Source organism: Gambusia affinis, linkage group LG08 (assembly GCF_019740435.1).
Source record: "Gambusia affinis linkage group LG08, SWU_Gaff_1.0, whole genome shotgun sequence".
NCBI lineage: Eukaryota > Metazoa > Chordata > Actinopteri > Cyprinodontiformes > Poeciliidae > Gambusia > Gambusia affinis.
In genome coordinates this window covers 7086346-7110584 of record NC_057875.1, presented here as the reverse complement: position 1 = coordinate 7110584, position 24239 = coordinate 7086346, and the positions used below count along the sequence as shown (strand labels likewise).

The 24239-nt window shown below is 37.5% G+C and overlaps 2 protein-coding genes across 2 annotated transcripts; both read right to left on the bottom strand.

Annotated features, from left to right (window-relative positions):
* Positions 1–241: 241 nt before the first annotated feature.
* On the bottom strand, positions 242–14547 carry hps5 (HPS5 biogenesis of lysosomal organelles complex 2 subunit 2). The gene is made up of 22 exons (XM_044124394.1): positions 14402–14547; positions 13351–13461; positions 12048–12112; positions 11752–11944; positions 11363–11493; positions 10762–10980; positions 10615–10686; positions 10434–10522; positions 9975–10153; positions 9535–9693; positions 9144–9303; positions 8158–8275; positions 7703–7849; positions 7246–7314; positions 6592–7145; positions 6360–6480; positions 5327–5476; positions 5121–5240; positions 2512–2625; positions 2314–2420; positions 1110–1401; positions 242–750 (listed from the first exon to the last, which is right to left on the bottom strand). Exons 1-22 carry the CDS (start codon positions 14507–14509, stop codon positions 690–692), a joined length of 3339 nt encoding a protein of 1112 aa, XP_043980329.1. The 5' UTR covers positions 14510–14547; the 3' UTR covers positions 242–689.
* Positions 14548–16032: 1485 nt separating this feature from the next.
* gtf2h1 (general transcription factor IIH, polypeptide 1) lies at positions 16033–23040 on the bottom strand. The gene is made up of 15 exons (XM_044124419.1): positions 22846–23040; positions 22335–22503; positions 22060–22252; positions 20521–20683; positions 20313–20406; positions 19358–19507; positions 19178–19257; positions 18944–19077; positions 18774–18861; positions 18596–18684; positions 17655–17772; positions 17298–17388; positions 17079–17194; positions 16890–16982; positions 16033–16712 (listed from the first exon to the last, which is right to left on the bottom strand). Exons 2-15 carry the CDS (start codon positions 22486–22488, stop codon positions 16626–16628), a joined length of 1650 nt encoding a protein of 549 aa, XP_043980354.1. The 5' UTR covers positions 22489–22503; positions 22846–23040; the 3' UTR covers positions 16033–16625.
* Positions 23041–24239: the final 1199 nt, after the last annotated feature.

Sequence of the window (24239 nt, the reverse complement as noted above, 5' to 3'; positions counted from 1 at the left end):
TTTAAAGGTGAAACGTGATGTGGTGAAAAACTCACGTCTTTGATCCTCCAGGTGTGTGATAGAATCAAATGGGTCACTGACCTCATTTCATTACTCTGTTATTAATTTCATCACATTACTTATCCTCTAATGCTGGGAGTAGAGAAACAAGCTGCCTTAAAATTAATAAAATATAGCCAGAGAAGAAATACTTCATATTCTGCTCACTTTGTTCATGTTCCCTTTTTGAAACAAACAAACATTTTTTATAGTAGATTAATTTTAATGGGGGAGAGAACATTTTCTGCAGCTGTGCAAGCAAAATACTTTCACGTGGTTTGATCACAATCATTTTCACTAAAAGCATTCAATCTCTACAACAAACAAAATAAAACTTTTTTCACAATTTTATTCAACTAATAAAAACTGCCTTTAACATGATCATTTAATTAATTCAAGTATATTTTTGTCAAAAGAGGAAGACAATTTCTTTGGCCTTTAATACACAGATATATAATAGATAAATGTTCAAGCGTGCAAAAAGTCTGAAATATTAGACAAGAAACAATGATGCAAAGTAATGCATGAATACTGATAGTCAATGGTATGGCGTTAAAAAGACAACACTTGTAACTAAAGCATTAGTATCTTTTTTGTGTAGACAGAAATCACAGAGGTGTTAAGTTAGGGATCGATGCACCAATCAGGTTTTAGGCATGCTGAGACCAGAGGAACCGATCACAGCGCTCCAGCATGGTTTGAATCATCGCCCTGAAATTCAAAAACAAGAAAAAACATATTTGTCTCTTAAAAGATCCTTTTAAAGCTCCAACCTGTTACTACAGACACTTCAAATGTGTTTCAGCTTCTAATCACAACACAAAACCTGCATGTCATATCTTAAAATGATAAAATATCTTTAAAAAAGCCTTAAACTTCCCATTTGGGGGACTAGTAAAGAATTATCTTATCTTAAATTTGTGGGGGAAAGTTAATAATTTAAGTCTACTCTTCATCTAAACAAGAAAAACCAGATGGATCAAAGTAGGATATATATGTTTGTTTACTAGACTATTTCTGTATATCTAATAGAAAAAATTGTTTCAAAAATTTTCGACAGCCTGACTCACCTTTGCCTCCTCTCGGCGATTCTCAGCAGGTCACACACCAGCTTGGAGTGGGCTGAAAGGACCACCTGCACTCCACATTCATGCAGCAGCTCCAGGGCTCGGTCAGGCCCCAGCGTCCGAGCCAGTAGGAGGGTCAGACTCTCCGGGTTGATCCGTCCTTCGCAGTTCGTGGAGCCGTTGGACCAGCCGCTCCCATTCACATCTGTGGCCAGCTGTGGGTCTGCCACACGGCAATACTGCTGAGAGAGCTGGATCAGCAGCTTCCACTCGTCCAGGTTCTGAGGTTCAACACCTGAAAACGTGTAGAATGATGTCAAACTCAAGGCTCAGGGGCCAAATCTGGCCCACCTCCAGCTTTTTAAGCGGCCCTCTTCCTTCTTGAGGGCCACGTAAAAAAGACTTTCAAAAACCAGTTGTGTGCTTAAAACAAAATTTTATCAAAGAAATCAAAGCAGTTTTTATCTTTAAACTGCCAAATTACAGAAATGTGAAAATCAATTTTAGTTATTTTCTAGACGTACTCGTCAAATGCAGAGATAGCTATTTATTAGCATGTTAACAGTTTGCTAGTAAATTCAGCCACAACCGGTTCTTTGAGAATATTCATGTTCTTGTTATGGCCCAAAATAAAAATGAGTTATTGCTACACAAAAACAAACATGTAGTCTCTGGCCTACAGAAATAAGTTTATTAAAGCTCCATTTACTTTTTCATTAAATGTACATGATTTTTCACTGATTGTTGCTTTTAAACATTTGAGATTAGGTGACAACTATGCTGAATTTGACCAATTATTTTAATTAAGTGGCTAACAATATTGTTTTGTTATCCCAGAACTTAAATAAAAAGGCAAAAAGAAGCATTCGAGTCCACTTATAGACCCGGTGGGTTCACAAATAGGGCTGTTATGTTCACCAGTGGGGTTGTAAGGGTCATGTGATTCACTGGTTCCAGGCCTCTCTGAGTTCAGTGTTTGAGTTCTCATCACTTGACAACATGCAAGTTGTTTTAGTCCAGGAAGATACAGCTGGACTGCAGGTGTTAGACAGATAAAACCTGAGGCCTCCTCCTCGCTTTAGAGCTGGTTTCTAATGCTTAACTTAGACGTTTGGATCATCATGTGACAAAAACCCAAAGGCTTGTTTTTCATTCAAAGAGATTCATTTGATTTGATTATTTTTGTAATTATTGTTAACAGTTTTACCATCAGGATCCTCCAGGAGGCTGAGGTCATCCAGCTGACAGATGGTGGAAAATGCTTCAGAGCGACGCTGCAGCTCTTTGCAGAGGTAGAGGTAACCCATCCAATACCTGCACAAGCATGGACATGTTATGTTGCAGCATACCGCCAACATCGTGAAGACTAGACAGTTTTCCTTTGATTAAAAATAATCAGAAATACCCGTGACTGCGGCACATCTCATTCATCTTCTCTTTAGATGAAATGTCTGCAGGAAGACGAATGAGCAAAGACAAAAGACGTCCGTAGCCCCAGGTGAAACAGTGTGAACGCCACCTGCAGCAGCAAACACACTTTTACCCTCTCATTTTCTCTTCTTAAACTGGACCAGGTTGTGGTTTAAGTACCGTATTGTACAGTTTTCAAAATCTGTTCACTTTGTATTATTTTCACACATACATACATTGAGTCAAAATTGCTAATTACTATGCATATTCACTAATTTGTGGCACACCTCTAATCTTTTTAAGATATGATCTCCTCAAACGGATTTGAACTGAATCTAATTTATGTTTAAAGAAAAAAAAACCTGGACATTTCTTTAGCTTTCCTGCTGTGAGAGATCAGTTTTGAACAGAGGTGGTGTTATGTCAACTGTGCAGGGAAAATAGAGTTTAATTTATAACAAAGAAAAGGGTTCACATTTCAAAGTATCTTTCAGGTATTTGCAATTAGAGCAGCTAGCTTTGCTAAAAACATCAGTCTCCATGTGTATTATTCTGAAAAATTTAGATTCTTACCCAAACGCTAAGATTTCCAAAGGGCTAACAATATTTCAAAACTAGAAGATTCCTGAAGAAATTTAACTGGGGCCTGCCAAAGTGTGCCCGTCGGTTTGGACCCAGCGTTCTGATGCTGCAATGTAATCAATAGCATGTGGAGAATCACAAGAATGTTAAGTAAGTTGGACGTGCACCATTCAGTATGATAAAGTAAGTGTATTAGCTAAAATTAGCCAAAATGCTAATGTAAGCATAAATACTTTCAGTAGCATGTGGGGTATCATTAGAATGTTTACTGTCATTTACTTACTCCATTAAGTATACTAAACATGGCTAATAAGTCTGAAAAATAGGTAATAGCTTATTTAAGCTAAAAGGCTAATGCTAATGAAGGTCAATAATGAAGGTCAGTGCAAATTTCACTGCCTTGCTGTGCAAGGCAGTGAAATTTGCAGTAAGCTTCATATTAAATGCCCACACTAATCCAATGTGTAACAGTCATTGAATTAAATCAGTCATATAACGCTCAAAAAAGCAATTACCTGATGTAAAAATTTTCAAGGGCTTTTATTTTGAAATTTTCAGTAAGCTTCATTTCAAAGAGCCAAACTCATCCCATGTGTAACAGTGACTGAGTTAAATGAGTTATATACAGCCCACAGAACTACAGTGATGCGTATTTGTAGTCCTAAGCAGCTCTCCCTGCTCTGGGTTCCGTTGCCATGGTAAATAATCCTCTCTGCCAGCTGTGAGTGAGACATCCAGGGGGAGACAATTCTCTGTTTGAGCCAGCCAGTTTGACTAAAAAAAGCATTGCAAACAACTCTTTCCTGTTCGGGAACCGTAATACATATTCGAAAACCGTTTGAAGCATATGAGAGGGCTATTTGTCGTCTCACATAGTCCCGCCATTCATATGTCTACCTCACTCACAGTATTAACAGCGATGAGATAAAAAAAGTGTGTGCCAAGGTCTGAAATTTTTCAGAAATACATGGAAGTGAATCAGTGAGATCTGTCTGTCACCCTGGCGCATGACTTTGCTCTGAAGCACCTGGAGCGAAAACCGTAAGCGCTAGATAATTTTTGAAAACATTTGACCGGAGCAGGCATGCATTTCTATGTTATGACCAAGTTTCATACCAATCATGCAATATTTGTGAGCGTGAGGGCGAGTTAAAAAATTATTTGGGGTCAAAATGTCACTCTGACTCTCACTCTAGCGGAGCGGCATTCACACTGTGATTTTTCCAAAAATCAAAAACTTTGGGTTGCTTAGAAAGAAGTTGTGGACAAACCATAATACATATTGACGTGCTGCCTTCACTTTAAAAGAGATCACGGACGTATCTACAAAATGAAGTTTGAATGGCATTTCTACATAAAGTTATGACACAGAAAATCCTCAAAATAGGGTATTTTCAGGATTTAAGAGTTGCACCTGGTGAGCTCGTTAGTGATTTTGGGTCGTTTTTTGCTTTTTACGCCGCCATGGTAACTCCAAATCCCACCAAAAGTAATAGCACACCTCCGGGATCGAGCATGACGTTTTGATACCACTTTTGAGCATTCACGGTGACGGAAGAAAAAGTTAAAAAGCTTTGCAAGTCAGCTATTGCTCTCCTTATGCATTGCTATGGGCAGGCCCCAATAAATCAAGAGGCAGAAAATGTAAAACAATATATCAAACAACTATTCTGTACCATAAAAGTTTCTTTGTCTTATAAAGAACTGCATCTGTGTTATGAAAATACTTTTTTTTAATACTTGAAATGTTTCCATGAGCTTCCAAGATTTGTTTTGCAATCAAAAAATTAAACACTAACATCTTCTCACATCCCTGTGCTTCTGTCTTTACTCTAAACATGACTGAAACTGAAAATCACTAACGTTAGATGTTCTTCACTCAATCACACAGTTCACAACCAAAGAGGGTTACTGTCTTCCACCAGGGTCAATCAAACTGAACATCATCTAATTTTGGACACCAATCGATTTCTGTAAAAAAAAATTCTGTTTCCGATGAGTGAATACATGAAAGCGTAATACCTGGGCCTTCCCTCAGAGGTCAGGGTATCGGCGTGTTGAGGGGCATCGTGAGTCAGGACCAGCTCCAGCCAATCCAGTCTCAGTGACTCAGGTTCAAGGAGCGACTGAAGAAATGACAACCTAGCAGAAACAATTTGCTGAATTATAGATTCACTCAGCAAAGCATCTCTGATAATCTACAAAAAATACGAATATATAAGACGTACCTGTGCTCCTCAGCTCTTGAATGTACAAGATTATCAAGGTACGCCAGGAAGTGGCTTTGCTGAGCCACCGTTTCCACGTCAGCAGGAGTTATAATGGGATAGAACTGGGAAAACGAGCGTACAGCTGCCTCACCATGCTTCTCATATAACCTGGAAAATAAGAGAAAACTTTATGTGTAAAAGTTTTAAACTTTATGTATAAAGAAACTTTATAGATGCAAAACATACCTTATGTACAGTATGTTTTGTAGGTGGGATTAGCCATCTACCAAACAGTTTTTTTAACAATGTCTAAAACACAGTCTTGTTTTTAAAAAAAATCAACATTAGTAAGTCAGTAAATATATCAGGGCATTTGAAGGTTTCAGCAAGTCAAATTTAAAACGTTTTCAGATCCTTTTAATGCAACCTTGAATTAAATTTAAGACCAATACCACTATAAATATGGGGATGGTTGGGTGGTCCAACTGCATTGCAATCAAGAACAACAAAAACAGTGAAACTAAAACCTTCTGTTTGTGGCTCTTGGCAGCAGCTTTGTGTTTCACATACAACACAAAGGCTTTCTACAACCTTAACCACCAGAATGCCAAGCTTAAAGATTGTTGGGTTTTTTGCACAAAATGCACCCAGCCTCGTATGGGCTACGGAACATCATCCAATCAACTGCCGATAAAACTGAACTTACTCATTGCAGACACCAAAAAGGTAGCTAGATAACTGGCAAGTGTGTATTAGCAGCTAGTTAGCTGTAGCATCAACCACCTTGAGTCACAGAACATAATGATGATGTCTGTGCGCCACTCAAACATTTGCCTGACAGAAAAGTTTGAGTGACAAAATCCCCCAATATAAAGTATACGATATTAGTTAAGCGACAATAATATTTAAGATATCTGATTAACATATTTAAGGCAAAAGAATTTAAATTAAAGACATTTTAAATTGTTCATTTTAAATATGTAAATTTTTAACAGTGAATGGACACCTTGTATATTAGATGCTTTAATACTTTAAAATCACACATTGGTACCTGTGGAAGTGAGCAAGGAGTTGCGGTGCAGCCCAAGGCTGCAGCTCTCTGAGGCTTCGTAGAGATTTCAGCAAATCTCCTCTCTGAATAATTTCAACCACCTTGCTGGACTGAGTGAGTGCTAGGTGAAACAAAAACAATGTTGCAAAACATTAGTTGTTTTTTAAAAAAATAATAAATTCAACTGCAGTGGTCTTTTTGATGCAATAACTTTTAAAGCCAAGTTTCTAACCTAGCATAGCCTCAGAGAACGAGCTCATCATCTCGGGCCGCTGATGATAACAAAGAAGGCACATTCTTCTCACTCGCTCCTGGTCCAGAAGGAAGAAGTAGCGACGCAGGAAAGTTGCACTTTCCGGCACCTCCTGCTGGTTCCTGAAGCAGCTGAGCTCAGTGTAAAGAGTGGCCAGCTCACTGAGATTAGCTACCAGATCTGATGGTAAAGGCGTAGGAGACGACACTCGGATGGGCTCCGGATGATTCTCCAGAGAAGCGACGTTTTCAGTCGTGTCGACCATCGGCTGTTTCTCACAGAGGACTTCTTTTTCTTCAAGTTCTGCCTCCTCTGTAACACTTTCTGATGATTCTCTTTGTTGCTCTGTGCATGGGCTCAGATATTCCCTGTCCCATTTCTCTTCTCCTGATCCACTCAGGTTGGAATTGGTTACAGATTCTGTCAGGAGAACAGCAGGGCCCAGAATTCGCTCCAGTACAGGGAGCCACTCCGTCAGAGCTTCTCTAAGGCAGACTGGATCCAGGAGCACCAAAGGATCTTGTATCTGTAAGCTGATGGTTGGAAAACATAATAATTTGTCAAAGAACAGGTGCTATTAGTAATGATAACATAAAAAACCCAATAGTATGGTAAATGTGGTGTAGTACTTACACAGCCTGCTTTGTTGCTGAACGAAGTTCATCCATTTCAGCCTCTGCGTTTGATATTTCGCTATAAACTCTGAAAACCAATGTTAGAGATGTTGAATAAAAAATATATACTGTAAACTTTAGAGGAAAAAAAAAAGTACAAGCTAAAGAAACAATATGTTGTCATGTACAACAAGTGAAAAATTTTCCTGGTCAATTTTTTTTTTTTTTTTTTTATATGGGCAGGTTGATATAGTGCAAACAAGCCCATTTATTTTCAAAGCAGACTAGCCGACTATTCTGACTGTAGATCAGAAGTTCCACTTGGCATCATCAGCTGTGTTTGTTTATTACATAAAATACAATGAAGCTCGTGTATGCCTAATACAACATTAAAAAGATTAAAGGTGTTTAAATACGTTAGAAAAACTGTAGTAGGTGGTAGGTGATTAGGTGATAATTTAAAGATCTCTACTTACTCATTCTCCATTTCGTCTGAGTAGGATGTTGTGCTGGCTAACGTGTCGGGCTGTGCGCTCTCTTTAAATTCAGGCCGATGTCGGAGTTCAGAGTTCATCTGGAGGGTGTTGATCTTCTCCGTCGTCTTCTTGACAAAACTAGAAACACTAATGGAAAATAAAAATAAACTCACATTGTTCAACAGTTAAACAAACAAGAAGCAGAACTGTGATCCAACTGTTTCATATGAAGAATGAATGTGGGATGCTCAGACAGAAATTTGACAAATGTGTCAACAAATGTACATCTGTGGAGGCAAAAAACAACTGATTTTTGTTTTCAGCGGAATGAGGAAGGAGGCCGCCCAAAGCACAGCTGCACTTTAGTTTCATTTCTTATTATGATAAAAATTATATATAACATTATCATAAACCAGAAAATGTATAACTCGAGCATTCTTTTGGTTTTCATTCACCTGTCTTTAACGGCCTGCAAAGCTATGCGGTGGGGTTTGGTGCAGAATGAAAGTGGGAGGTGGAATTGCAGGCCATGGTCAGCTCGATCGGCCTCCAGCCGCTCACCGCTCTGTGGATCTGAGTAAAGATGGGGGCAGGAGTGGGGGGAAAAACACAGATGGATGGAGTGCTGCAGGGGAATGATGAGAGGCAGTGGACAATAATGCAAGCGGAGGAAGATTGCAGACACATAGCAATCAAATACCGCAGAAAACAAAAAAACGGAACAAAAATGGCAACAAATGTGAGATGCAATGGAACAGATGAGATATTTTACGTCAACAACTCAGCAGAAATGAGGCCCTTTTATGATTATTCAGCTTTGTTTACAACAAACTCAGGAGGTGCAACAGCAAAGGAAAAAAGATTTACAAAGAGTAAGAGTCAAGTTGTTATCAGCCACTTTACAGTCATTCATTCAAATTCCAATTTCTGATTTAGCAAAAAGGTTTTGGTGTTATTTTGTGTGGCAGACTTAAACTGAAAATAACTTCACTCTGTTTTAACGTTATAATTAGAGACAGAACAGAAGTTTCCTCCTGCTTCAGGTATTCACCCAAATCACAATTATATATACAGAGGCGACAAAATAAGAGAAAAGTAACGAGTAAATAAAGAAACAAGACAAAGTGTAACAGGATAACATTTTTAGTATTTATACATGACTTTAACTCAATTTTTTTAAGAGAAAATTATCTTTACGACATATTCAAAGCTTCCTGATCTCGCTAATAATATTAATTTTGACTATGTTTAGGTTGAGAGATTTTTCTGTGATTTCAATCAGTGCAGAAGCATGCTCTAATAAAGACAAAAGTAAGGTAAAAATATGCAACAAGAACCAGATTCTATGCCAAAATGTTAAATTTGAACTATCTAAAGCAGACGAGAATGGCAATATCTAACAACACTGATTACTACCAGATGTAACAGCTGAAATTCTTACCATGATCCACCTGGTCTTCCTCCTGGACAAAGCTGAACTCTTTCAGTCGCTCCTCCTCTGACACAGACTGATTCATGAGGGAGCTGGTGTCCTCGTCCGACTGGCTTCCTCTGCGGCTGATCACACGGTAGATCCCACAGTCCAGGACGTTAAAACTCTCCTACATTATGACAGATTAGACAACTGGTTTCTAGTTGCAAAAATGTGATGCAATCAAACTTTAAATATAATTCTGGTATATGATGCAAAATGGTTTAAAACAAAAGATTTTTTTTCACTTGTTGGCTAAAGAGCATCCACTGCAAATAAGCCAAGAAAAATCATAGTCATAAAATTAAAAAGAAGTGCGTTTCTGTCATAAACAGGACTCTTAAACCAGATTTGTTCTTACATGTGAAGAGATGCTGCTCCTGCGGCTGCTGGATGCAGAATCCAGCGGTTCCAGCTTCAGGATCACTTCCTCCAGCTGGTTAATCAGCTCCGTCTGCGCGCTGGAACTGAGCTGAGACTTCAGGTATTCCAGGCGATCGATGGGAATGGACTTCCTGGCCTGAATTGAATAACACAGATTCTTTAAATCACACCTCGAATTAAACTAGATTTCCCACAAATGCACCTAGATTGCATTTTATTGTGATTTAGAACTGAAAAATTGAACTTAATTGAATAGAATTAATTGTCTATTGTTGCTGTTTAGCTTAATAGTTAGATGGGCTTTGTGTTTGCTCACACAGAATAGCAAGAATATAAATATTTAAAACCAGAAAAGCCTGGAAAGCTATCTAATCTTACACTTCACACAGAGATGAAGTCGTTCACCGTACATCTTACCCGGCTCGTCGTGATCGTGTGCTGGAACATGCAGCAGACGGTAGCAGTAAGAGTCCAGGACTCTCTACGCAGCAGCCGTTCCACACAGCGCTCCGCAGACAGCAAAAACAGGTGGGACAGACGGCCGCTGCCGTGCAGGCAGAACAGCTCGTTGCGGTGGACTGCAATGTCCACCAAGTCTACAAGAAAAGTTCAATTCAAACATATTCATTTAGAATATAAAGTACACATAAACATGGGAAAGTTTGCATGACGTTCTTGCAAAAGGACTTATGGGATTATTCTGAATTTTGTTTCCTAATGATTATGTGATCAAATGGAACTATATTGCTGGATAAAATGGATGTCAAAATGACACATTTAATTTCATCAGTGAATACAAAGGTTGTAGTGAAATAATCATTTCCCAGCTGAGTTTCTCCCATCAGGTGCTACAGCGATTTAGGGGGGAACACAAACCTTTAACTTCAGTCCACAGCAGGACCTGTCCATTCTGAGGTGTGAAGATATAAATGGCCGAATCGGTCCAAGTAAGCAGATTTTGGTCTCTGAAAAGATTCATGAAGCATCAATGACAGTTTTCTAGGAAGTAACACAACTCAGATAAAAACTAACACTTTAAAAAGCTTTTGGATCTTACCCAAAATAAAGCAGTTTAGGGAAGCCGAGAGACTGTGGACTATTCTGTGCTGGATTGTAATTTGGCTCATTTCTGCAGAGAGAGGTAGATAATGCACATTGTAAGTCCTGCCTTAATTGTAACACATTAAGTTATAATAAAATGTACCTGTAAGTGATTAAAGGGAGTGGTGGGCAGGCGAGCAGCTTTTTGAATTGATGAGTACTCAGAACCTCGCCGTTAAAATTAGCCTCCCATATTCGAGATCCCGGCCGGGCGCAGTACAACAGCGGGGGCTGTCCCACTAATAATCCCCTATTCTGTGGCAAGAAGCAGGCTCCGTATTCCCCGTCACGCTCCTTATTTCCAACACGCCAGAATTTCTCCCTATGGGCAGAAAAACTCTGAAGTTGCTAATTTATGCTGGACAAGAAAACAAAAATAAACAAATACTACTTAAAGACGTAAATCAGTCTTTCTCAGATTTTTCCTGAGAATAAATCAGAGAAAGACTTTATATTTGATATTTTACAACTAGGAAAAAGGATCACCAAAGTTTCCAATTCATTTAAAAAAGGCAAATGTTAAAACAACAAATGGAAAATTCTTTGTGAAACCAAACAAATCCAGCGCTACAATGCTCTACACAGAAAAAGATGCAGTTTGTGTTTTGTCTAATTTTCAGACACTGAGTCAATATCTTTGTAAAATAACAGTTTTTGCATTCAGGAAAGATTCCCAAGAAAGAGAAAAGCTCAAAGTTACTCACTTCTCTGTGTCACAGAGGTAGCAGCGACTGAGAGAAGACACTAGCAGGCGCCCGTCTTGATATCCAAGCTGAACCACTCTGGAGTCAACAGTAGTAACAGTTTGGACAGGAAAGATAACAAATGCTGACCCCTAAAGGAAAGAAAGAATAGGACATAATTAGAAACATTTGACAAGTCTACAATAAATTAAATAGAAAAGGCAAAAATCACAGAAAATAGGAGCAACACTGATTCTGTTTGCTGGGCTCAAGAAAATCATCACAATCAAAGCAAGTATAGAAAGATTAGAAATGCATCTACCAAGCAGTTAAAGAAGGTTGATAATCATATGAATACCAGCTTTGTATTTGGTTTCTTTTGTAGACTGAAACATCATTCTTGCCAGTACCTTGCCCAGTTTAGATGATCCCGCCCGCAGACACGACACTTTGCCTACAGAGTCCCCAACAAAAACCCTAAGCGTGCTTGTATCCCAGCAGAGGGCAGTGATGTTCTGTCCTCTGTGCTCCGATGACACGCTGACGCGCTCTGGACGACCTCGCCGCTCCAGCTGCAGCTCCCACACCACCACCAGACCCTGACTGGACGACAGCCATCAGAATACAGAGAACAGGCAATGTAAGATTAACAAATACAATTCACTCAATGACAAACATGTCATTAGTTTGAGGGAAAAGGACTGACCTTGTTGCAACTGCAATAAAATCTTCATCATGAGGACAACATGCCACTTGTGTGATAGATCCCTCCTGAGGTAGAAAAAGGTCATCCCAGATTAAGATACAATGTCCCTTTGTCCAGTGGCTTAAAAAGTTCTTGTTAGACTTCATCTTTAACCATGTACTTGAATTGGTTTTATTTGTACAAACGCAAAGGAATGCATAATTGCAAAGTGGAAGGAAAATTATGTAATTTTTATAATTTTTTTATGTAAAATAAATACAACCACATCAATAGTTTGTTAGCTCTGGTTATGATTTGCGTTGTTGTTCGGTATAAAGGTGTAACTTCGAGCTGTAGAAGGAGTCTTCTACAGACTCAAACTGGTTTTCTTCCAGAATTTTCCCATATTTATCTTCATCTATCTACTTATCAATCCTAATCAGGGTTTCCTTTTCTGCTGAATATAAAGTATGCCCATAACATGATGCTGCCCCCACCATGTTTCACCAAGGGAATTGTGTGCTCTGTATGAGGAGTTAGTTTTACGCTCTACCTAGTATTTTGGATTTAAGTCAAAAAGTTAATAATTGCCGTCATCTGACCAGATCTGATCAGATCACCTTCTTCCACAGATTTACCCTGTTCCTGTGGAACAATGGACTTTGGAAGGTTTGGGGTAGGGCTGAAAGATAACAGAGAAAGATGCAACACCTGATAATGTTGATGAATGTCTTGTGATAAATAGATTAACAAGAAATTAAACTGGCTTATGTCTATCTGGGTTGACAGCAAACATAAATCCCTGATAAATAGCAACTGGAGATAAATAATAATAATAAAAAATCTCTGTTTCTGTCTCAGTAACAAGGTTTCACTTAAAAAGTTGTTTCTTCTTGACATTTGCTATTTTGGCAATGAAACAACTTCTAGTACTTGTAGTTAATAACTTTATCACCTCTTTACCTCATAAAACATAATTATGGTGTAAACATATTATTAAACTAGTGTCATCACATACACTACTGGATTGGATTTTTAGTGAAACTGAGTAACACAAAGGAAAACGGATTGCTTTTGATTTTATTTGGTGGCATCAGAGTGAAGGGGGCTGAATAGTAAAAGGTTATACTTACTAGATAAAAAAAATAAAAAATCTCTCCACAACACCTCCGTCACATAAAATACACTTTGTGGTTGTAATGTTAAAAAATATGAAAAAAGGTGAGTCCCATTTTCATATTTTGATGGTAGCTATAATCCGTGTACAAACATTACAACAGTTCACGTAATATGCAGTTGAAATGGTAAAACCTCAAACATCTACCTTGTGAGTCAGAATGAGTCTTTGTTTCCAGCCCTCCTTCTGGACGAGGTGCAACCCTCCTGCTGACGTTCCCAATGCGAGCCACTTCCTGGACACCGCCAGACAGGTACACTGAAATACAGCCCAGTCACATTAGAAAGAGTCACACCGAGACATTCAGAGCCCAAAATAACCCAAACATTCTCACAGTACGGATGGACACATAATCGCAAATATATTATCTCATAACCTGCAGTGGAATAATCAAAACTTTTAAGTATTGTCCAGAAGGGTCTCTATTAACATTTTTGGAGAAAATAAGTGTTTATTGCAGCATAGTTTTCCCCCCAGACACAAGCAAGTGGTCAAGTTATTAAGAAACACAACTTCTAACAACTGCTTGCGGCAACTACAACCAGAAGAAACGCTTTCAATAGAACCTTGATGTTGAGATGGAATAATTGACTTTTTTCAGTAGTTGAATGAGCTTTTTAATAATTTAGGAATCGTAATATATATATTGTTATGACAACAGAGGTGACCAATATATTGCATGTTTTTCCTATTATGGAAAATTCCCATAATAGGAATTAATCACTGATGCCTGAACATTTATTCAACTACAGAGGTAGATTTGAGGAAAAAAAATATGATAAAGTTATATTCAGTAAATTAGAATATGCACTCTGATGATGCATGTCAGATTAAAAGTACCCTTTGAAAATTATCTTAAAGCAGATATTAAACAGTCTTTAGCTCACATGTCCTTTACTTAAAAAGCTTTTTTCTCATGTAAATATTCTAATCTTCTAAGAAAATCAAAGTTTTTTTTTAACTAGCTGTAAGCAGAAAATCATCATAATTAACCATTTGAAAATATCAGTGTGCATGCACAGATTAATATCTGTCCTTCAACATGTAAATTGAGTTACTGACATAAACAAGCCTTTCAATAATACTTCAATTTATTGAGCATCACTGCATTACTCAAAAATATTGTGGAATGTCAAATCATTACTATAAAGACTTCAACTGGGACGATTTATTAGATGTGATTGATGGCTGATTCTACCTTGAGCCTGCCTGAGTCAAAACGTAGAGCAGAAAGGAGCGGATCGAGGCAGTCAAACTCTGCCAGGAGGTGACTGTGGTTCTCAGGCACAACCGGTATCACAGGCATCCTGGCTGCAGAGCCAACAACAATAGAGTCAAAGTCTGAGAGAGAAGAGTGACAACATCAACAATAACATGTTATGTCAGAGTGTGTCTTTGCTGCCATGGAGACATGTGACGTTGTCACATGACTTTCACCAGAGGACCTGCCCTGGTAAATTGATCAGCCGTGACTTTGTTTTACTCTGCAGTCTAAGAAAAAGCAGCTTGTGTAAAACAGTGAGCTGGTTTAGAAACCACAACCTAGTAGAGATTTTTTTTTAATCCAGGAATGTTTTTACTCATTAAAGCCACAAAGGAGAAACTGAAACCAACAAAGGTCTAACACCATTGTGACAGCAAAGAAGCTACACCCCGATACAGTTTGTCCTGTATTGACTCCTCTTGATTTTGCATGAATTCATGAGGAAGCAGAAGTGAAACTAAACTTGTGACCGACTACATTTACTGCAACCTGTACTGTAGGGACACAGTTGGTAATGAGCAATTGAGAAATGCTTCAAAACAAACATTACACTAATCAACTGCTTCCTAAACTCACAGTGGTTGAAAAAGCAATGGAGAAGAAACTAAAGAAGTCACCTCCTACCACTTTCTTGGTATTTGCTAGCACTCTATTGTTAGGATTGCATTTTGTTGTAAGGAGGTCCACAAAATTCCTCAAACATACTTATAATTCTTGAAATTGTAAGTATGTTACAATTCTGGCTTAATCATTACTATAAAGTAATGATTCTGGTTTCTTTAGAAGCCAGAATGTTAAGTATTGCATGAAAAGTTGAAAAATGTTTTTTACATCTTGTTTTCCATGTCACTGTTCTCTGTGTTTGTAGATAAAGTGTCCTAAATGTTACTTGAAGGTAAAACAAATGTGCATATAATCACATTGCAAGTCAACATCAGTCTCACACTTTCAACAGTTTTGGCAGAATTTCATTTTGGTGTTTTAGCTGACTTAATCAACTAAGTATGAACCTTCGATTCTGTCTATAAAAACGTATTATGAAAGCTTAAAAACAGGACAAACAAGTTTTGCTTAGTCTAAACCGAAGCAAATGCAAAAGGTCTAAATTAGGACTACCTAAAGAATTAAGAATGACTGTTGTTTAAATGAAGTCTTCTTCAATATTATTTTTCTTTAGATCCAAATAGGAAATGACTTTACAGTTTTTAGTAAGTTACATTAAAGGGTTTCTTTTTCTTCTTGAAATGCACTTAATAGATGGAATGTGTTTGGTTGAGTGTGGGTTGGCAGGAGAAACTGGAAGCCATTTGTGTAAAAACCACCACTGTTAGCTCCACATCATGGTTAATTCATTACCTTACAAATGACGGGTACTGATATTTCTTCTCCGAAAATTCTCCATTAAAGAAAATTCACAACCATTATACCACAGTTCAGAACCATGGCTGTAGATAAACTCCTCTCTCAGACAGATAAATTACTACTCTTTACATTTATAATACAGAAACTGAACGCTGCAGCTGAAGAAACAGAATGAAGCACTCCATTTGGAGAAGACACTGGCATGAACAAATACCTCACTTTAATTCTGTTATTTTTTGTCCTCAGTGCAGACATTAAAAACCAGTGATGATTTCCACTGAGTCATACACACTAATGCACTCAAGTGTGAATTGTCTTAACAGTATTGCTTTGTTTACGCGCCTTCTTGCTCCAGATTTTCTTTAATACTTTCACTTCACCCCAATTTTATGGGGTTTTTTTGTGTGGCAAAGTATTTTTTCTCTGCCGTGTGCATGACAGCCATCCTCCCCATCTCGTCTCAGTGTGTTGTCCTGTGAGCCTTCTGTCTGACTTCCAGCTGAAGTTTGGTCATGTTTCACCACTTTCAAAGTCCTGCTGCTAACCTGTTACAAGCAGAGTTTTCTCAACAATTAAGGAAACAAAGAAAACAATGAAACTAATAGTTGTCTGTGACTGAGATGCAGTTATACTCTGTTAAACACTTTTGGCTGCAGCAGCTTCCCTCTATACCCTCAATGAGCCCTTGTGAACTATGTTCCACTCGGTCTTCTCACGGCATAGAGGATCTTCCCAAGTCTTTCTTCTTAACGTTAAAAGTCTTTCTCTTCTTCTCTTTGATAAAGAAATTCCCAGGTCAGGTTTTCCTCATCATCCTGCGGGTTTGCCAAATATGAAACTTGTTATAGGCCGACTGAAACATGTCCTCCAGGTGCCCGGTAAGCTGTTGGAACATCAAAGTTTTAATTTAAGTATTCTTTTTTAGTTTTATTTTACCTTTATGTGCACAAGCTGTCTCACAGATAGCCAAGATTTCTTTCACAGTATTGACACATTTTGAATTTAATTATTACTGAGTGAAAAAAGCGCCTGTGTCACAAAAAATATGTCTCTGACTCACATTTGCACTCAAGTACTGACGTTGGATTTTCTCCTGAAAAGGTCGAAGCTTGGTCAACTGAAATCTTTCCAAGTTTGTCTTCATTTTTGTCACCTGTATGGTATAAATACACAAATAGAAAGCGCAAAAAATTTCAAACTAGTCAGAAATCATGAGAGTATAGAATTTAAACAAATCAATATCAGTCACCTTTTCCTCCAAAAATGGTGTGTTTACGGGAAAACAGGACCAAAAGTGTCTCAATAACTCCCCTGCAGCAATGTAAAGGTGCTTCAGCTCTCCTTGGATGTCATTGGGCACCATTTCTGGAAAAATAAAACAAAAATACCATAAATAAAGCAGCAGAGTAACTTCATCTCCTTTCCTCATGAAATAACCTTTTAAATCACATTTTTATTGCGTATTTACGGTGTATGGATTGCTGTCCAACAGGCTGCATAAGGACGCCTCCTGGAGAGAGCGCTGCGATGGCAGAGGTTGCTGTGGTGCTGGACAACACCTAAATATTTGTACAGTAACACAGATTCTGTTTTAAAACTCAGAAACTTCATGTTCTGTAATTTCAGTGACGCTTTTAAACATCCTAAACATACAGGCATTAATAATGAGATTAGTCATTAGTGCAAGAACTTGGTGTAATTTGAGTAATGTGTTAAAATGCCTTGTAAAGATGTGGGGAGTGTGATTTTCATTTAGCAACAAAATGTGTGACAAATATCCAGAAATATAAAACATAATAATTTATTATGTTTTAATAAAACTGACCCGAGTTAGGTTGGGTTTGTAATTGGCCATCTCCTGCTGGATGTAGCCAACAGAGTTGATGATGTCTTGGCTGGTTGTATACTGCTGGGACTGAAGTGGAACAGGACCATGAGCATACCTGAGAAAGAAGCAAGAGCAATGAATATTAATTCCCAGGACTCATCAATAAACATATTAATTAGCATTTGTAAGACATATAGATAGTCCATACTAATTACATTTTAGCAGTAATAAGATTTTTTTTTTACACCAAATCTTGAAAATTATAAAAAGTACAGAGACCACATTTGTTTCAAATTTCTAAAATGTAACCTGACGTAAACATCAAAATTTCAAGTTTTGTACTAAAATTTCTGCCATTTTAGTACACAACATTTGTCTTGTAAGGTTTTTGTTTATGATATGTTCCACCGATTTCAGCTCAGTAGTGTGATAATGGTTGAAGATAATTTAGATCAAGTCTGCTTTTGAAACTATTGGCACAAGCTCATTGTAACTTAATACTAATCCTTTAAAGTTCAGTTTGGAATTTCTGGCAGCTTAATTTTGTTTGTAAAAATTCAAATTAATACAAATTTTTGGAATCTAAACCAGACCTGGTTTAAAACCATGAATTAAGAGGGATGGCCTTATGATTTGTTTTTGTGCATTTATTTGTTTTTTTTTTATGTGTTTTTTAAGTCAAGTTGTGATCTTGAACATCAAAGGTAAAAGAAGTAACTTAAAGATAAATAAAAAATGTTAAAGTAACATTTTTAGAAATTAAAATATTTTTATTTACTGAGGGAAAAAGCAAAAAGTCTTATTTTTTTCCATGCTGCCTTACTGATGATGTAGTAGATGTAACTTCCAAGGCATCCATGTCCTTACATCTTTCAATTTCAAGTTATAATCCAACCTGTTTAAAATGGAATTAAACAGACAAAGCAAACAGACTTTACCTGTCAGACTTCTTCAGATTTAACGCCACTGTCTTAGGAGTATTTTCCCTTTGCAGATCCTCATATTCTATGGCTTCTTGTAGTTTAACCTAAAAAAACATCCAAGAAAAAAAAATCATTTCATAGTGGCAATCATTGTGGGAGAAAAATAGGTAAGAAGTTTATAGAGACATCATACCTTCTTCAGTGGAGGCTGAAAGAAATCAGAATCTCTGGAGTTGCCGTCTGTGCTGCTAGTCTCACTGGCTTGGTCGGTGGGAACATCTCTTTAAAACCAGAATAAAGTTAGCAGAAAGGACATGACAAGAGAGCAAACGTATTTGATTTATTTGAAATGTTGATCTTTACCCCTTGCGTGAGCCTGCTGCCAGCACCATAGCGCTGTGATGGTTGAATCGCTTTATAATGGCAGAGTTACTACTCTCTTTCACTGACTTGTTTGCATTTGAGGTTGAAGGTAGGGCTTTGCTTATTCCATAACCCTGTTTCACAATAAAAAGTTGTTTTTAAGGTGGACATAGAAAAAAGTTACTAGTTAATACATAGGAAGTTTTTCTCATTACTGCAGCTGACTTTTCTCACCTCGTCTAATGTTTTGTCCTCCAATGACAAAAGGTCAACCAATGGATTCTTCACTCCTTGGGTCACCAGAGATTTTAACCCTGCATGTTAGGAAAACAGTATAATATTATTACTAAATATGGTTCACTTTGCACAGGAAAATATGTACTTGCATTTTTGGTGTGAATGGTCAACAGCTACCTTTCTCATCCTGCTTGGCACATTCAGAGAAAATATCCTGTGAACCTGTGTTGATGCGGTCTCTGTGGAAATAATGAGACTGGAAAAAGCGCGTCCAGAACTCCTTCTCCGTCAAGTTATGAGGCACATTTTCACTATACTTCTGCTTCACTGCAAGACAGGTTTAGAAACAAGCAGCTACTTTTAGATTGATAGGGTTTTTTGTTAATTTTTTGTACAAATTAAAGTCTGAAAAAAGTGAGATGGATTCAGGGCTGAATGCACTTTTATTCCCAAGTAAAATCTAGTATAACTAACTGAGTTGAGAAGTCACGTCATTTGTAAATAGAGTCAACTTGTTTGTAATCTAACCTCAGTATTAATCCTGACCCTGAACACACTGTCCTTCCCATGAAATATGATGATGGCAGCAACATGCAGTGGTTATGCTTTGGAAGAAAACCTACTAACAGGGTGCAACCACTTTAGACTACGATGGAGGTTCACCTTCCAGGAGGATAACAACTTTAACCTTAAATATGAAGCTAGAGCTGTTTACACAAGTGTATTCATTTGTTAGAATAACCCGGTCAAAATTCAGTCCAAAATACAACTAAGGATCTGAACCAAGACTTGAAAATTGCAACCACTTCAATTAATCTGGCTCTTTGTTATTTTACAATAAATAAAAAAAATCTGTCTCTTCATGTCTGAACCTGCTTGAGCTTTACCAGAAAAGAACTGCAGCTTTAACAGTAATGAAAGGTGGTTGTGCAAAGCACCAAATCAAATGAATGCTACACCTTTCAGGTTTTTATTTGTCAAGAATATTGATAATCCTTTCATTCCGCATTGTTGTTTTGGTCTAACACATCAAATCCCAATAAGTTAAAATTGAAGTTTATGATTGTAAAAAGACAAAATAAGAAAAGTTCAAGTGGGGTAGATACTTTTATAAGACATCGTTTTTGTTCACCTGCAGGATATGTTCTAAATATGGACTCAATAATATCCGCAGTCAGATTATATCTCAAGCCATTGCAGCCATCAGTCTGTGGTCTAATGTCCGCCTGTAGAGCAAAAACATGAAGTCCTTTAAAGTGCAGCAGTTTTTTTTTTTTTACATTCTCAAAACTGTCATAAGGAAGCATAAAGTAGTTGTGGATCATATTAGATGTACTCACCAGAAATGCTCCAGATATTCCAACTTCCTGTTTGTTGCAAGTTGCAGGTTCCCCATTATTCATGCCTCCTAACCGGTTGGCCCAAAATTCCTCAGCACTGATCACTTGGCTTACCACAAGATCTTTGTACAGTTGGAAAAGCACCGGATCTTCCTGAAGCATCCTGCCGGAGCAGCAGCAAACATCGGGGATAAGCAGTGAGTTCCCACACAAAGATGCAGAGCAAATCTGACTTGAATTCACTCTTAAATTAATACTACGCAAGATCAATGACTGCAGTTATATCATAAAGTCAAGACTCTATTCTACCGGTAGTTTGATCACACAAAAAAAAATTATTCACATTTAAACTTTGCCATGTGAACACTAATTAGTTGTGTTATAGCTGTTAAATTCTTGGGACGAAAATAAATGCTGTATGGACAATTTTGTCTTCTGCAGCATGCTCAAAAGCTATTTAATGCTTCTGATCTTCATCAACCAAAATTCACTTAAAATATGAAACAATTTCTGTTCTGCAAATATAAAAATGATTCCTCCAGATATTCCCACATCCTCTTCACATTTCACTTTAAATTAGTCAACACAGTGTCTAGCAAATACATTTACTATTCCTTTGCAAGTTTGGTGAGTGTTCACCAGTACCTGGTCAAGAGTTTGGAAAATAAATCCAGCAACTACAACCTTACACAAACATTTAGCTTGAGCCTAACAGAACATTAATATCTTCTCCACATTTATCTGACAGATATTTTGGAAAGAGAAGGGGCAGCTCTAGATATCTAATCATTCATCTTGTTTAGTGCTGTTGACAACTCATACTTTTTGCAAAGTATTTCATCTGTCACCCTGTCAATGTTTAGCAACAGAAAACATTCTCTTGGACAGAGTAAATCAAACAACAAAAAAAAGTGAAAAACACTGGAGTAAGGTAGGATTTAACAAACCGTTTAACTGAAATACAATGACTTTTCTTTGTGAAGAGTCATTGTATTTTATAAAATACAATGCGTTCATAAAGAATCAAGTGTTCTTAAGTGTGTAGTAGCTATCAAACAACAGAGTGGTTCCATTAAAGCATTTACTTTAGAGCACCAGAAGACAAATGCAATCTTAATTGCAATATCAATATTTGCAGCAGTGCAGTAGCAACGGACAATCTGAATACAATATCTGGTCAGTTAAAAATATTCCAATTTATATACATCCAGATTATCTACGGTATATAATTCTGACAATTACTGCCTTTGATGCCCAAAGCTGACATACATTTTAGTAATTGAGATGTTCAAGATTGCTGAAAATGATGGTGACATCATGATGTTGGAGGAATTAAAAGCCACTACCATCATTGCAATCTTAAACAACAATGTAATAATGTTTCCCCACTACAGGGCAATTATTATTTAACAAAAGCTTTAGTACAGCATCTCCAATTGATAAATGTTTAAGAATTATTCTCCTTGAATGCTAAAGAATCCATTAAAAGAATCCTGCTAGATGAACGTGATCAGTCCGAAACCAGAGAAGGATTCTTACCTGTTTTTCTCCTCCAGCTCCTTGTTGGCCTTCTTCTTGAACTTTGGCAGTAGCTGCTGCAGCAGCTCCTTGGCAGCATCTCGGTCTTTAAGTGCGGTGCTCTCATTGGCAAAGTGGAATGTGGTACTATCTCCGGTGTGAAGGACCAGTTGGAGCTGAATCTTGGCTTTACCATCAGGACTGATTTTCTGACCTACACACATGGAACAGTAAAGTGAGTTTTCAAATCAACACAAACACACAGGGTTTTTGTTTTTAGTTCTGCAGGGACTCACAGCGGATGTCTGAATACAGGTGGCTGACAGTGAAGCGGTCTTTGCCTTCTGGACCCCAGGCTATTCTTTCAGCCATCAAGTAGAGTGTGCCATCCTGCTTCCTCTGACGGACTTTCTTCACCACCAGCAAAACCTCCTCTGACAGAGATGCCATGGCCCAAACAGGTAACTGGTACAACGGAAAGCCATATTTTAAGGGGACACATAAACAAAAGTGTGAAAAAAAGCTTAGAAAGAACAATTTATTAACAAAGACCCGCAAAAGGACTATACGCATATCGGAAGACTGGAGATTTCACTACAGCACTCAACTTTGTGCTTAAGATATAAGCAAAAAATTTCTGTCAAACAAATGATAAAAGTCTAAATATACACATTCTTGTCCTTACAGTTAATATATCCTCTCTAAGGTGTACAGTTTCATCTCCTTAGAGCAGCTAACCAGACTGACGTTAGCTAACAGAGAGGAAGAAAAAGCTTCAGGCTGAAGTCGGCAGCAAACTTACTTTACCTTAAAATAAATCAATACTGCAACGATTACGTCCTTCTAACGGAACACATAATGCCGGAAATATATATTTCAGGCTAACAAAAATGCAGACTGAACAATTTTAAGATTAATTTAAACTACTCTAACAGACAACGATCTGACTCCTGCGCCGGGCGACATAACTGCTAGACGACGTGTTACACTGAAAAGATTCCGAGTCAGATAAATAACTGCCAACAAACAGTTCCACACAGGAAAGTTCCCCCACAGAAGACTCCCACGTCACAGTGCCACACAGAGGTAGAACCAAAGAACAACATATTATTTAGCTGTCATGTTTTGATGCAATTTCAAACAACGTAGCAACATGTTCCATAAAAAATATTTTATTTTGCTATCTTCAGAGATAAATAATTAGGAATGCAGTCATGTTTCTAGTTAATTGCAGTCATTTCGGGTTCTGAGAAAGAAAAAAATCTATTTTTCCAATTGAGAATGCGTGATGCAGAGGTGAGTAGGAGCTAGCTACTTTTACTGTTGTATTTACTTTTTTGGGGCGGGGGGGAGTTGGAGGGGGGAATGAAAAAATGTACTACATCGTACGTTTCACTTTTAATTATTATGAGTATTGCTATTCTTACTTTAGTTACATTCCTGGATAATTCTCCCCACTCCGAGTAACTTCAATGAATTGAGGCGAAGATTTGTTTAAACCAAGACTAACCTGGTTTACGTAAAAATTAGACTTTCTGTTTGTACACAAGCTTTGTTATTTTCTTTCTGCTGAACCATTTAGAGATCAAGAAGACACAATAAACACTATTGTCACTGTAAGTTCTTTGCTCTGTTTTAATATGTTTTATTATAGGGCCCACAAAAAATAATTACTTTGCAGAAGCACTGTCACAAATCTCTACCGGCTTACCTTATAAAAGGTTTTCTTCACAAACATGAAATACTAGTCGCTGCCTATGTGAGGGCCAGTATTCTGGGTGTTTTTGCCTTTACAGACTTAATTTCATCACTTTAAGTAATTTATTCATTTCATTATTTTATCGTTAAAAGATAAATACTACATACACCAACTCTTCTTTATCATTTCCTTTCTAAAAAAACTCAGGGTTTTCCTAAGTGTTATCTCTACCATAGTTAGTGAAATATTTTCTCTAATAAGCTTATATTTATACAGGTCTAAATTGTGAACAGTTTGCATTGAATCATTTCAGTCAAAGGTACCAAACTCTGCTTGAATAATGCAATTACAAATTCTAATTTTCTTTTTTAATGACCTCTGGTCCCAAAATGGAAAGAAAAGATAGATTTTCATACATTTTGCAGCAATATAAATGACAGATTTGTAAACAGTAAGTGGTCAAAACCTTAAAACTACTTCTTAGGCAAGTCAGTGGGTAAGT

Excerpts from the sequence above, each read along its gene's own strand:
- hps5 (XM_044124394.1), bottom strand. The coding sequence starts at position 14,509 with ATGCCTGTGATACCGGTTGTGCCTGAGAACCACAGTCACCTCCTGGCA. Across the intron at positions 10,154-10,433 it reads GCTGTGGACTGAAGTTAAAG|ACTTGGTGGACATTGCAGTC; the intron begins GTTTGTGTTCCC and ends CTTTTCTTGTAG. Across the intron at positions 751-1,109 it reads ATCGCCGAGAGGAGGCAAAG|GGCGATGATTCAAACCATGC; the intron begins GTGAGTCAGGCT and ends TTTGAATTTCAG.
- gtf2h1 (XM_044124419.1), bottom strand. The coding sequence starts at position 22,488 with ATGGCATCTCTGTCAGAGGAGGTTTTGCTGGTGGTGAAGAAAGTCCGT. Across the intron at positions 19,258-19,357 it reads TGCCAAGCAGGATGAGAAAG|GGTTAAAATCTCTGGTGACC; the intron begins GTAGCTGTTGAC and ends CCTAACATGCAG. Across the intron at positions 17,389-17,654 it reads ACAAACCCAACCTAACTCGG|GTGTTGTCCAGCACCACAGC; the intron begins GTCAGTTTTATT and ends ACAAATATTTAG.